The 13,314-nt window shown below is 37.3% G+C and overlaps 1 protein-coding gene and 1 long non-coding RNA gene across 2 annotated transcripts; both read left to right on the forward strand.

The window, feature by feature from the left end:
- The first annotated feature begins 423 nt into the window (after positions 1 to 423).
- Positions 424 to 7,366, forward strand: LOC113674302 (coiled-coil domain-containing protein 102A). The gene is made up of 9 exons (XM_027190787.2): positions 424 to 1,759; positions 3,044 to 3,152; positions 3,479 to 3,601; positions 3,758 to 3,868; positions 4,668 to 4,766; positions 5,318 to 5,374; positions 5,781 to 5,894; positions 6,533 to 6,636; positions 6,817 to 7,366. Exons 1-9 carry the CDS (start codon positions 999 to 1,001, stop codon positions 6,926 to 6,928), a joined length of 1,590 nt encoding a protein of 529 aa, XP_027046588.2. The 5' UTR covers positions 424 to 998; the 3' UTR covers positions 6,929 to 7,366.
- Positions 7,367 to 7,805: 439 nt separating this feature from the next.
- On the forward strand, positions 7,806 to 12,915 carry LOC149048280 (uncharacterized). The gene is made up of 2 exons (XR_016184802.1): positions 7,806 to 8,825; positions 10,416 to 12,915. It is a non-coding gene; the product is annotated as an uncharacterized LOC149048280 (long non-coding RNA).
- Positions 12,916 to 13,314: the final 399 nt, after the last annotated feature.

A 13,314-nucleotide genomic window follows, 5' to 3' on the forward strand; every position in this document is an offset into this window, starting at 1 on the left:
AACGAATCTAAACCCATATCCGCTTGTGCACTTTTCGAAATATCGTACGGATATTTAAATCACTGGCTTATCATATCTTCCTCTGTTTTGAAATTTTCTCTTTTTTTCTGCTTCGTGCATATTAGATCCTAAGTTTGATCCACCGCGAATAAAAGTCTCCAGCTGGATTCGTCGAGCGATTCGTGAAGGTTTTCGTTGCAGGGGACACGAGCCTTGCACGCGAACTACAAACATTTTGAATTTGGAAATAAAATTTTCGAAGATCCAATGAGGTGAATACCTGGTAGTAGGTGTCAGGAAAATAAAACAACAGAGTTTGTTATTGTTATCATTAAAAGATTATCTCGCTGACGTATTTTTGAGACCTGAAAATACCGTGACAACTTGTACTCAGCTTCCGTTATGCAGTATCATTTGATTGACACCTCTAATTACAATCGTCTCTTGTAAATGGCGCTTACGGAAACTAATTGATTCATCGTTCTGTGTACTTGTGGTTTGTCATGTGTTTAGTGAAATCCTGAGTAGTTTTCCTTACTTTCTTCGTTTATCACATCTTCTAACCAGTGCAACAAGATTTGAAACTTCCAATTACTAATTTATCGAACGGAAATAGGGATAAATATCAGCGTACATCATCAAAGATTGCGTGAATTCTTCGGCGAGATTCAATCTTTGGAGATTCCAAGGAATAACAACAGATCAGTTAATGCGTTGGGATGTGATGAGAAGTTAATGATCCTGGCTTTCGCCTTCATTTCATCTATTGAGTGGAGATCACAATTTGTTCCTAGTTTCTTCAGCTGGTGTCTGGTTTAATTATCCTTGCGTTCAGCATTGTTACGATCGACATCTCTGTTCATCGGGTCTTCGCTTCTATTCATCAGTGTAATGCAATAAAAGTATTTTTGAAGAGCAGACTAAATAGTCGCTGTTACCGGTCTCCTTTTGGCATTGGAATTATCTGGAAAAGCTACCGCGACTAATTCGTGTCAAGTATGAATGGAAATGCAAAAATTCAGGTACAAACCGTAAATCCTACACGGCATGTTAAGTCTTCGAGTCAGCCGGGCGAGCTTCCTTCGGCGTTTTTAGAGGACGATTTTGATGACAGAGATGAGCTGAGAGAACGAGAGTTGGAAGAAGCTCGAGCACGAGCCAGTCAGATGGAAAAGACGATGCGATGGTGGTCAGACTGCACCGCAAACTGGCGAGAGAAGTGGGGGAAAGTTCGCGCTGAACGGAACAAAGCCAGAGAAGAAAATAGACAGTTAAAACTGAAACTGGAGGCCGCAGCTAAGGAAATTTCGAACTTGAAGCGTGATAGATCGGCAGCTCAAGAACTTCAGTCGAAACTTGAGAAGGAAAACGAACGACTGGAGAAGGAATTAAAGAAAGACAAACGTACGATTCCTTCTGCTCGAGTTGAGCCATCGCTTAAAGAGAACTCACCTGACCATAGTGATGGTCTCAAAAACTCTAGCGTTTATGAAACGACAGTGCCGAAATTAGGAGCTGAGAAACAGTTTATTGAACAAATTCTTCAGAAGAACGAGTTTTACGAGGGACAATGCGAAGATGGAAATACCTTTGAAAGGAGTCATTCTGTTCCCGCTGAGGAACGGAAAAGAAACCGGGCGAGTTCTAAAAAACAGAAATCCATCGATGTAAGGCATGCAGAAGAGGAAAGTTCACAACAGGTTGCCCTCGTGCGAATGAAACTTGAACAAACGGAAAAATTGCTCATAGAGGAGAGAAGGTAAACGTGTATTTTCGGATAATTTCATTTAATTACTTTTTGCAAGAAGGAATAATGGTTGCGCTCACATTCCTTTGCCATAATCTGCATAAAACTTTGTGTGTAATCGAGGTCATATATTATTTACGAAGTTAAACGCATGAAGGACTTAAGTCTGACATTTGGTTGTAAGTACGGGAAAAACATTTGGTAAACAAAACGGTGTAAACCTTCTAACATTTAAGATGACAAATTGATACTTCTCTTAATTGGTCATACTGTGCAGACCCGCTGGTTTGAAGAATGAGGATTATTTTGGGAATCTCCATTAGGTAATTAAACTGTCAAGTTCTTTATCGATGGCTACGATGACAAAAGACTAGATAATTTGAGGTCGGCAAATTAGGAAAATAGACATAACAAACATTTTAATCTAGTAAATGATAAATTTACCGTGGGAAATATGATGTTTTGTAGACTTTTTGAAGTGTAGCCAAATAATGCTCAACCACAGTTTTATCAAATAATCTGTTGATCAATTTGAAGCTCCCACATCCCTACCCCCCCTGGCAACCTACTGGCAACTCACAGGCATTTGATCATTGTGTAGGCCTGGGGGGGGGGGGTGGGGAATTTGAGCCTAGCCAGGCTGGGGTGGGGAATTAGAACCAGAAGTGTCAAGTCTTTCCAATGGAATATAGTGTCATATCTTTAAATATGAAGGTGCTTCAAGTAAATAGTTCACTTTGCTTGCAAATGGTTAAGAAGAAAAGGTCTACAAGGTCTAGGTTTTAAAGCTTGGTCAATATATAGAAAGCCACGGTTGCTGATTTTGCCTTTTACAAAAAGCTTAGGTAAGGCATTTGAACACAATTTTTTACTGGGGGGAGTAGGAATCTGAACAAACCAATCTTGCCCGCTCGTTGCATTTTGAAATCATGCATATGATTTCAGACCAAATGCACACCACTCAGTTCAATTACAATTATTATACGCACCATGTATAAACCTTTTGCCAGCATCTTACAAGACAGGAAGTGAACCATTTATGTGAACACAGTTTACAAAAGACACAAAGCGACTATATAAATGGTTGAGACCCTAGTTTGTAACTGATGATGATATATTTTGTTGCTTCTTCATCCTTCCACTAAATTTTTTGGAAAATTATTCTAATCCTCAATTTACTATAAATTATCGGAGCTTTTGCCTGTGATTGTCTCATCAAACCACTTCCTCCTTGAGAACCAGGAGACTGGTGGCAAAGTTCTATATTCTTTTAACAAAGTTGTATTTTTTTTTCAGTTCCAAACAGAATCTCGTAGAGGAGTTGGATGGTCTTCAGGCTGATCTCACTGCTCTGAAGCTAAAAAATGAAGAACTCATGGTGTCTCATCAAAATTATGCTCAGGAGGTTTGTTTTACTTATGTTTTGCTGTGAATAAAGCTGGACTGCATGTTTCAAACTTGGGCACCTTGATTGAAGAATTACCACCAATACAATTGGTAAATCTGGCATGATTTGGCTGAAAAAAAGTTCTCTGTTGAACTTTTGCCTCGTATTTGACATTAAGGGCTAGTTTTGCACTGGCAACACAGTTGCAGTTAGATAGCTCTTAAGATATAGCAAATATTGCAAATCGTTGGTGCTTATGTTATTATTTGACAATCTTTTGTAAGTGGTTGGTGTATTGCCTAAGTGGGTCTTTCTGACGTACTAAAGATGATAATGATCTATAGATTGCAAGTGTAAGAAGCAGACATGAAAAGGAAGTTGGACAACTTAATGCTGACTTGGAAGATGCCTGTAACTCAACCAACAATTCTGCAAATGCTCGTAAAATCAGTGAACTTAGGGGAGAGGTTAGTAGTCACTAGTAGGATCTGGAAATGTTTTACTCTTGTTACAGTTGTCAAGATGTCACAAATATTCACAAATCAAAATACTTAGACTTAATGACTTTCCATAAGTAGAAATATGGTTTCTCATAAAACATTTATTCCTTTAATTGTTTAAAGATTGAAAGATTGCAAGCTGAGAACACACAGGAATGGAGCAAACGGGATAAGCTGGAGAGTGAGAAGTTGGCTTTGGAAAGAGAAAACAAGAAGATGCGATTGCAAATTGAGGTTCTTAATATTTTTAATACTGACAGTGGTAATCTCTTGATTACTGCTGAATGCATGCATCTCGAATGTATGCATCGACATCTAACTGATCTTAAAATGAGATGATTTATTTTAAGTGTCCAAAGTTTCTGTAGTGTAGTGATATTTTTATGGGCTAAGTTGTTGACCCACTGTTCAATCCTCAACTTGGAAAACCAAAAGTGGGTCTTCATTGGGCTTTCTACCCTCCAGCCAATCTGGCATGGTGAAATCTGCCTAGGACTGAACTCACGGCTAGCATGGCTAATAAAGTCATTAAAACATGCAAGCATCACTGCTGCAACAAGGCGATTACAGCACATGTATTCAGGCAGCTGGGGTTTGTAAACTTTTGTTCCCCTAATTTTAGGGGGAGTACAGCCCCTTCAAAAAGTCTGTGCTTGAGCCAACTGGCCTGAGCTTATCTTGGTTTTCATTGCATGAAGTGACAAGGAGTATTGCTACTCTCCCCTGCCCCCCCAACCCCTTGACTTGTGGATTGGATGTTAGTCCATTGCAAAGTTAATCCCCCAGTATTTCGTGAGGCTACCCTCTCAATTTGTGAAAACCCCTTTATACTTGTGGGTAGAGAGAAGCATTGTGAGAGAAGATTGTTTTGCCCAAGAACACAACACACTGACCCAGCCAGGTCCTGAACCTGGAAATTTGAAACGAGAGTCCAGCACACTGACAGTGAGGCCACAGTAGAAGATTAGAGACAGTGAAGTGTCTCTTCCCTTTTAAAACCCACACACATTTAATCTTTAATTTTATCTGTAAGGACCTGACATCTCAGTTGACTGAATCCAGCAAAGCATCAAAGGGCTTATTAGGCGCTGATGTCAAGCAGTTACAAACACAGCTTGATGAGAAGAACAGAGTAAGTCTATTGAAATAACCTTTTTTTTTCATTTCATGGAGAGAAATTACTTGACAATGTTCAAATGAATAGAGGCTTTTGGTTTTCTTTATGTTTTGGCTTGTGTTAAGAAATAAGGGTGCCAGCTGAAATTTTAAGCAAGGCAGCTGAAAGACAGCATTCAATATTGAAAGATTATAGGTGTGTAACCTCAGAAGTGCCCAGCATTCTTTGCTAAGCAATTGCCAGCCAAAAGCCCAGCTGGCTATCGCTGCTTTTTCATCTAGCAAGTTTTGCTAGCAGTGGGCTTTTAAGTAACAACTTAAGTTCCTGCAAATTAGATGGTGCAGATCATGTAAAGTCAAGGCACTAATGTCCGAATGATTACTGTTGCTGGTGATAAATATTGTGCAACCTTGATAACACATGATCAGAGGGTGATAGATATTTAGTTGGTGCAGATTCGGGAAATCACTAGAGAGGTTGCTGAAATGATGTACAGAGAACAATGTTTTCTATGTATGTCATCATTACGTCCCTTAAGTTTGACTGCAAGTGATTTTTTTTCACAGGAGTTGCAAGAATTAAGGCATGCTTATGGTAAAATGAGAAAGCAACTTCAGGAGAAGGTATAAGTCAGCATTTTGAGTTTCTGAAAGAGTATCTTTTCTGTAAGGGTTGTAATATGTTACAGGTGGGATATGGCAGTCATGGTAGCCTTGTGGTCAACATGCAGGTCTTAGATGAAGAGGTTTAGTTTTTTGCCCAGGCCGGAACTTTGCGTGGAGCATCTTGTTTTTGTAAAAAGCTCCAGTCTCTTTGCTATTGGTTAGCTTCCTATCCAGGAGTGAACATACTCCAAGATGCTTGATGCTATACAAACAGGAGATAGGCATCAGGAGGCCATTTTTCAAAGGGTGGATAATGCTACCCAAGGGATAAATTGCTAGTCACCTATGTTGTAGACTACACTCACTCATCCCAAGTGTGCAGCCTTTATGTTTATTAAAAATGATTGTGTTGTTCATTGTTAAGGCTGAGGAGCTTAGTCATGCCAAAAAACGAGTGGAACAGCATGAGAATGAAGTCAGAAAACTGAGGACAAGGGTGGAAGAGTTGAAAGTTGATTTGACCAAAGCTGAAGATGAGGTAGAAATCTAAGTCATTCAGCTAGTTTTGTTGGTTGCGATGGAAAGGGCCAAATGTTAATTGTCCAAACAATCTAATTTTTGGATTGAGTAATCAAATTCATGTATCTATCATTACCATCATAACAGAATTTCTTTGTAAAATTAAAGCCTTTAAATTGAGATCAATAAAAAGGGGTTATATATGGCTGTCATGGAAGCCTGGTGAACAATACTGAACCAAAAACCATAACCTGGTAAATTTAATCACTTACACAACTGTAGGCAGTTTCAATAAAGATTCAGTTACTGGCAGTTTTCCACCATTTTTAAGACCTTATTGCTGTCTGTTTAGCCCACAAGCTGAGGCTCTTGTGTTTGGGTTCACCTTACCCCACAGCCATCTATCACATTTGTGGCAGCCACTAATGGAAAAATGTTTTTGAAACTTTTGCACAACTGCTTAGAAGGTTGTAATGAAATATGTGCTTATTGTTCATCATGGTGTAAGATTAAGGAGATGAACTTTGTTTGTTTGTCTCACGATAGAGTCACTTATGATTAGAAAAACATCAAAGCAATTTTCATTCATCAATCTGGTAAATTATTAATTTGATGGGAGATAGTGATTAATTGTCTTAGTTTAATTCATTCATCTAGCTTGACTGTCAAACAAGCAATATGAAGAAACTACAGCGCAGTCTGGATGAACAAACAGAGCTTGCTGACAGTTACAAAGTTCAATTGGAACACTTAAACTCAAGGTATTTTAGAAATGTTTATGGTTATAATTTTATTCTCCCCCAGGGGCTTATAGCTTTTCAGCCAAGCACAATAAGTCCAATTGTTTTAGACAGATACATGGTTGTGGGTTAGAAGTTCATATTTCCCCAACTTAAGGCAAAATGTCACAATGTTTTGATGGGTTTTTATGCATACATCAGGTTGAAGGCTGGAGGGGTAGCTCCAAGTATCAATCCAAGATATAAACCTGGACGGGGGTCTTCAACTCAACTATCATCAGAGGAAAGTGAGGAGGAAACATCCTTTTATTGAAGCAGCAAGATGATGGAGGATTCTTACAACACAAATACCAGTGTTTCAGTGGAGAGGAAGACATGAGGATGTAGAACCATCTGAGATATGGGGGGTCAGATGCCAAAAATGTTCACCTGTGTTTTCACGAAGTCTCTATGACTTGCATAAGAGCAGTAAACCACCAACACTAGCACTCTGTTCTCTGAACGCATGCATTTTTGGGAAGAAATTTTAGTTTTTGAAGGGATAGAGAGCTGTAGTAAAGCATACTTGTTATTTACAGAAAGTGAGCAAAGCAAGACGAAAGACAAGTTTTTTAAATGCAAGTGACAAAAAGCTTTCCACAGTTGCAAAAGAGGCTTTCAAGTGCTCATGGTTCATGTTTTACACTCTCTGTTTTTCTTTGTAATAAATACTTGGTCAGCTATTATAAATGAAGTTCTCTTTTGGAAGAAAGGTTTAGTCTGCTTAATGCTGTGATTTACATGGCCATTGAAGTTTTTCCTTGTTTCTTTTGGCTGTGGCAAGTTGGAGTTGATTGCAGAAATATATGGAAAAAATGAATATGAGAGCAATTTTCTCAGTAATGAACACTACTTAAGCAGTTCACATGTATGATTTTCATATATTTACAGTTACTGACTCATCACCTCACAGGTTTATTACAAACCAACACAATGACTAGCTTTTGATCACAGAGGTCATGGGTTCAAATCCTGTACAGGCCTAAATCTTTTTTTTTTTTTTTTTTTTTCAGTCTTTGTTTTCAACACTACTTTAGTAGTGTTTATTACTGTGAAGATCACTTTCATATACATTTCTTAAACCGCAGTTCACATATATGATTTTCATATATTCACAGTCAAAAACAACAACAACTAAAATTAACTCTGGCACATTCATCACACAGGTTTTTTTTCCATGTTTCTGAAGGTCATAATGGGATTTTTGGGTGATGCTTGTTGTAGAGGTAGAAAAAACTAAAAACCCAGAGATAGCAAGGATGAACCCAAACAACATGCTCAGTTTTGTCTATTCCCTATGCAGTCACAAAAGTACAACCGTGAAATAGGGTACTGGCTGCAACACAAGATTTAATAATAATGGAGCAACAGATGTAACATGAGACCAAATGATTTCCCAACATACATTTGTCCTTGTTGCTATGGCAACTATTATCTTTATGGCTGTTATTCTATGGCCGACAATTAATAACAAAAACTAAACAGTAGAAATTTCATCTTGGGGATCTTTCTAACCAGTATCATTATGACCATTCATAAGTTTTGTTCACCTTTGCAAGCGTAGGTCTCGGCGGCTACAGTGTTAAGCAAAAACTCTGCTGAACAAGAAACTCAAGATCGACGAGGGTGATGGAAACAGCCATACAAAATTTAGCAAAATCTCCTTGATTTAAAATCAACAATGTATTATGCAAATGTAAAGCATGTTATAATGTTCATGTGTGGTTCAACCACGCCGTTTGACTGTTGGTAAATCGCAAATGGTGTTACTGAAATAGTCCGGCATATTGGAATAGTCGGCAATTTCCGATAATCACCCGACACGGAAACTCGTCACTAGTGTTCCTCGGACTTACGTTGGCATAACCGTTTTCGGAAGGAAGAACTCTTCACACTGTTGACTAAACGAAGGCGCAGAAAGTGCCGTCCATATTTAATTTTGCTGTACAAAATGGCTCGGAAAATATACACACCGTTCTGCATCAAAGGAAAGCCGTGCCTCAAATACCACGATCTCCTCGTTGCGATTTTAGAGTGCCCACATATCAGGGACAAACGGGGGAAAGACAGAAGAAGAAATCCCTGATTTCGTAAAGAATTATCGCTTTCCTCTTCTGCACTGGGCAGGCCTTCTTGGCAAGTGTAGAGCAGTGGATGGTTAATTAAAAATGGTAGGTACTCAGGGTCGTGCTAAACAAGTTTTTTGTGGTCTCTGTTTAGGCTAAATGGAGCTTGGTGTTACCCCACCTTATCGTTGAAGTCTCGTAATGCTAAACGATGACAATATAGGGATTAACTCGAAATTCATTAAGTATCTTTTGGGTTTGTAGAGGGTCCTCAATAGGTTTTTCGGGATATTGAAAGGCCGGGTCCGGGAATTTAGGGTACGAAGGGAGCGAGATGCGGGATTGTTGTTATGAACGGGACTCGGGAATTGAGGAGCGGGATTCGGGAAATAATCCCTTATACGAATCGAGAGCCGGGATGTCCGTTAACGAGAGTTCATGAGAAAATTGATCTTCCCAGTCCATGAAAAGCATCAGTCGGACAGGCTCTCTGGCTTTCAAGTGGAGTCCAATTTGATCTGTAACTGTCAAGTGATTAAGAAAATTGGATAACTGTAAAGCGGGAGGCTTAGTTGTTAATTAGGAGTATGATTTGAGACAGAATTGGACCACGCAAAGTCTATTACTCATTAATCAAAACCATGACAAAATTTGAGAAACAAACTAGCCAATGATTACACTTTTTCATTTAAAAAAAAAAAAACAACAGTTTGCTTGATGAAATGGGAGACAACAATGTGTGTATGTGACATGTTCCATCTAAAAGGGATGAGTGCACAAACTTAGAAGAAGAGTGGTAAAGGATTGATCAGCATCTATTGAATGTGACTCCAGGAATAATTTTGATTTCAATTTTGTGTAGAAGTGACTCAATTTTTATTTGCAGATTTGAAATAATATTAACAAAAAGACTCCATATTGCCATGCGTTTGTTCAGTAATAGATCAGAGATAGGGTCACAAGGTGGTGAGAGCAAAAAAGCATACAAAGTAAAGCTGAGTGTGTTGCTGATGCTCATACCATATTTTGATGTCTAATCATAACCATTACAATTTCCTCAAATGTGATTGGTGCATCAGCTGCTTCATTTTTCACTAATCATTCTGTACAGTTGTAATCAGACAGTGTAATAGGACAGTTGGCTGTAATTGGACACCTGTAATCGAACAGTTGAAGCAACCAATCATACTAGGTCCACTCAGCTAAATCCATCAATCACAGAATTGATCACAATAACCATAGCAACAACCTCTTATCCAAAGAGAAATAAGGTAATTTCCAAAATGTAGGTATATTTAACCAGTAAGGACATTGTCTCCACTGGAGATATTTGTTCTAGGTGTATTTGTTTTTTCGGAAATTGAAATGGTTATGATTAATTGGTAGCAGGATTTCTTGTCGTCCAATTCTGTCAGTAATCATACTCTTGATTAACAAATAGGACTCATGCTTTGCGGTCGTCCCATTTTGTTAATCACTCGTATGATTACAGACCGAATTGGACTCCTCTCAGTCATATTACCATTATTTATAGGGCAACATAGAATCTACTTTTTATGTGACAAAAAGCAACCATGGTAATGTCATCCATGCATCTGTCTTCTCATAGATTATGAGAAAGAATTAATAAAAATGCTTGCATAATTAAGCTTATTATAAATGAATACCCTCATAATCTTTCATTTGATCTTTTAGGCTTTGACCCTACTGTTTGTTTGTCACTCACCCAAGAAACTGCCCTGCATAGATGTATTCTCTATCTACATTACAGCAAGATCACACGCCTCAGTTACAAGACTAAGATTATGATACATTTGCTTAAAGATTGTCTGCATCTACAGGATGAAGCCTTGCAAACACTACTCCATACTGCTGCAATAAAGCTTGGAAGTGGCAACATGGCAGACTATCATTTTACACAAAGGCAAGTATGATTTGCAAATTCAGGAACCAGCATGATTTGCCCTCACCCCCCCCCCCCCAAAAAAAAAGAAAAAAAAAAAGAATTGATGTGATACTTTAATTTTTTTGTCTCGTTTTGTGTAAACCTTATGATTTCTCTGGAAACTTGTATGCAAGAAGAAAGATTTGTTGTTTTCCCTTTTAAACACAAGATGCAGGAATTTTTTAAAAAATTTTTCCATGGAAGAGGATCAGAATTCCCCCTTTACTACCCTTAGAGATGTTGAACAAAATTTTCAATTACATCCCCAGCAGTTTCTGCTAATCTTCTCTATCTCCTAATAAAGAGTAAGTTTCCTTGTTCCATATTTAGAATTTCCTTTGACAGCTAGATAATCATTTAGAAGTTTTTAGGTGTTTTAAAACTTTTTTTTATTTGCATTGTACAGTGGATTGGACAGTTTGTAAGCAAATGGTGCCTTTTTTGTTTTTACTAACACAGTGGCTCGCAGTTTGTTATTTTAATGTGCTGTTTTTTCTTTTAATGTAACTATTTAACTGCTTTTAGTGCATAACCCTATGAAATAGTCTAAAAGAAAAGTACTAGACAATGTGATTCTGAAAGTTTCTTCCCAATGCCTCAAAATGTTGTATTGCAATTATTGTTCTAAGTGAGGAGAATTTTGGTTGTGTTGATTTTACCTTATTGACCGTGTGATGCTTGCAACCCAGTGAGTGTGCAAAATGAGGAAACTGACAGATCAGAGTCAACATGCTTAATGTGATTGTTAAGAAACAACTTTAAATGATGTCTGTTTTGCCTCCAGTTTTTCTGGTGGTAGCCTCCTTTGCAATGATAACTGTTGTTTGGCCTTGTCAGCCTATGTGCTTTAGTTACAGGTAGGAACAATCTAAGTACTATCCTGGCCCTGGTTGTGTGAAGGTTGGATAATGCTCAGAAACCAACTTTTGCATCTTTTATTCCACTTAAACAAAAAAGACGGTTACAACAGAGAGAAAAAAACAAAAAATATACATGCTAATTGAAAAAAAAAAGGTTTGAATAACAAAAGGAAAAGAAACACCTGGACCAATCATAAGTCAAATTAACAATTCCTGTGAAATATATTAAATTCAAATAACAATGGTCAAATCATGATATACATAGTAACAACACTATACACTGGATAAAACCCACTATGATGGATAATGCTAAAAGTTTTGCTATCACTTGTCTGCTGCAAAGCAATTTATCTGTAGGATAGCATTATCTGACTGTTATACAACAGAGCCTTGGTACATGGATGAAATAGTTTGCAACAAACACTGTGCAGATGCATGGTTTTGATATTTACCTGTTTTAAGAACTTAAAAAGTACACTCTAGTTTTGTTTGGAAATATGTCTAGTTACTGCATGCAGTTCACCAAAAGGTACTTGTTTTACATTGACATTTGTGAATATAAAGCACATAGTGGAAAAATTGTAAATATTTTAGGTAAATTCTAATTTCTTTGAAAGGAAAGCTTATTATAATCCTTACTACAGATTAATTGTTAGTAGTAGATGTTGTTTTTTTTTTTAACCTAGAGGGCGATGGAAAGGTATTCTAAGGGACATGCATTAAAATTAAATAGTTTAACTCTCTGCAAAAGTGCAACAACTAATTTAGCTCCGTCACGTATGAAAACTGGTATTGGTTAATGAAGGTTCAAGTGTTTCATTTACTACGAGTGTTATAAGTCATTCAATAAGTGTGAGATTTCATCTAGTTTTAATGTATGTTTGAAATGTGTAAATTTACCTTGCATGGAGCCAGACTTTTTGAGTGTGTTTGTCCTGAAAAGGTCATCATAGTCATGTAAAAAGTTGCTCAATGTTCAGCTTTGATCTGTGAGGGTCAAACATCTGAGAGATTAATAGCACTTTACTATCTTTGGTAATTTTACTCAGTTTGTTGAAGTATAGTTCACAGTCACAGACAGCAAACTTTTTAAGGACATCTGTTAGCTAGAAAATTGCACTCCACAGCTGAATAAATTGAACTGCTTTGAGTTACCAAAACTTTAGACTATCAGTGTTTTAGTTTTATGAATTGGTTATCTAAGATAGAAGTCATCCCATTCATGTAGTTATAAATTAACAGAAGTTGATATCTTGTAAATATAGCCATATTGTTTGGGTTATTCTATACCTAATTATGGATTGTGGAAGAGCATATAAGCCTTGTAGAGAGGGAATGCTCGTAATATGCTAAATAAATAAATAAATAGAAAATAAATAAACTGGAAAAACATTTTCGTAGAGCTGTTCTGTTGTGTTGTGTGAGAGAGGAAGTTGATTTAAGCACATATTGGCTAATTTTCTGGAAAGGGAAACAGGTGAAATTGAGTAAAGAATTCAACTCTTTTTTCCCAGATCTGATTGACATGCAACTCAATTCTCTCTGTAAGATCCATACGTTATTCAGCAAACAGGTAATAAGAATATTAACTTAATTCTCCCTGTAAGATCCATAAGTTATTCACAAACCAGTGATGAGAATATTGAAACTTGTCGAAGTTGTTATCCTGATCAAACACCAAATTCTTGTAAGAAATTTACAAGGAATTGTGCAGCAGCCAAAGGGAAAAATTATCAATCATTTTGGGATTTAAAGATTTTATAATCCAAAGGGAACCCTTTCACTTATT

The sequence above is a fragment of the Pocillopora damicornis genome, chromosome 3, assembly GCF_964200805.1.
Source record: "Pocillopora damicornis chromosome 3, jaPocDami1.2, whole genome shotgun sequence".
NCBI classification, from domain to species: domain Eukaryota; kingdom Metazoa; phylum Cnidaria; class Anthozoa; order Scleractinia; family Pocilloporidae; genus Pocillopora; species Pocillopora damicornis.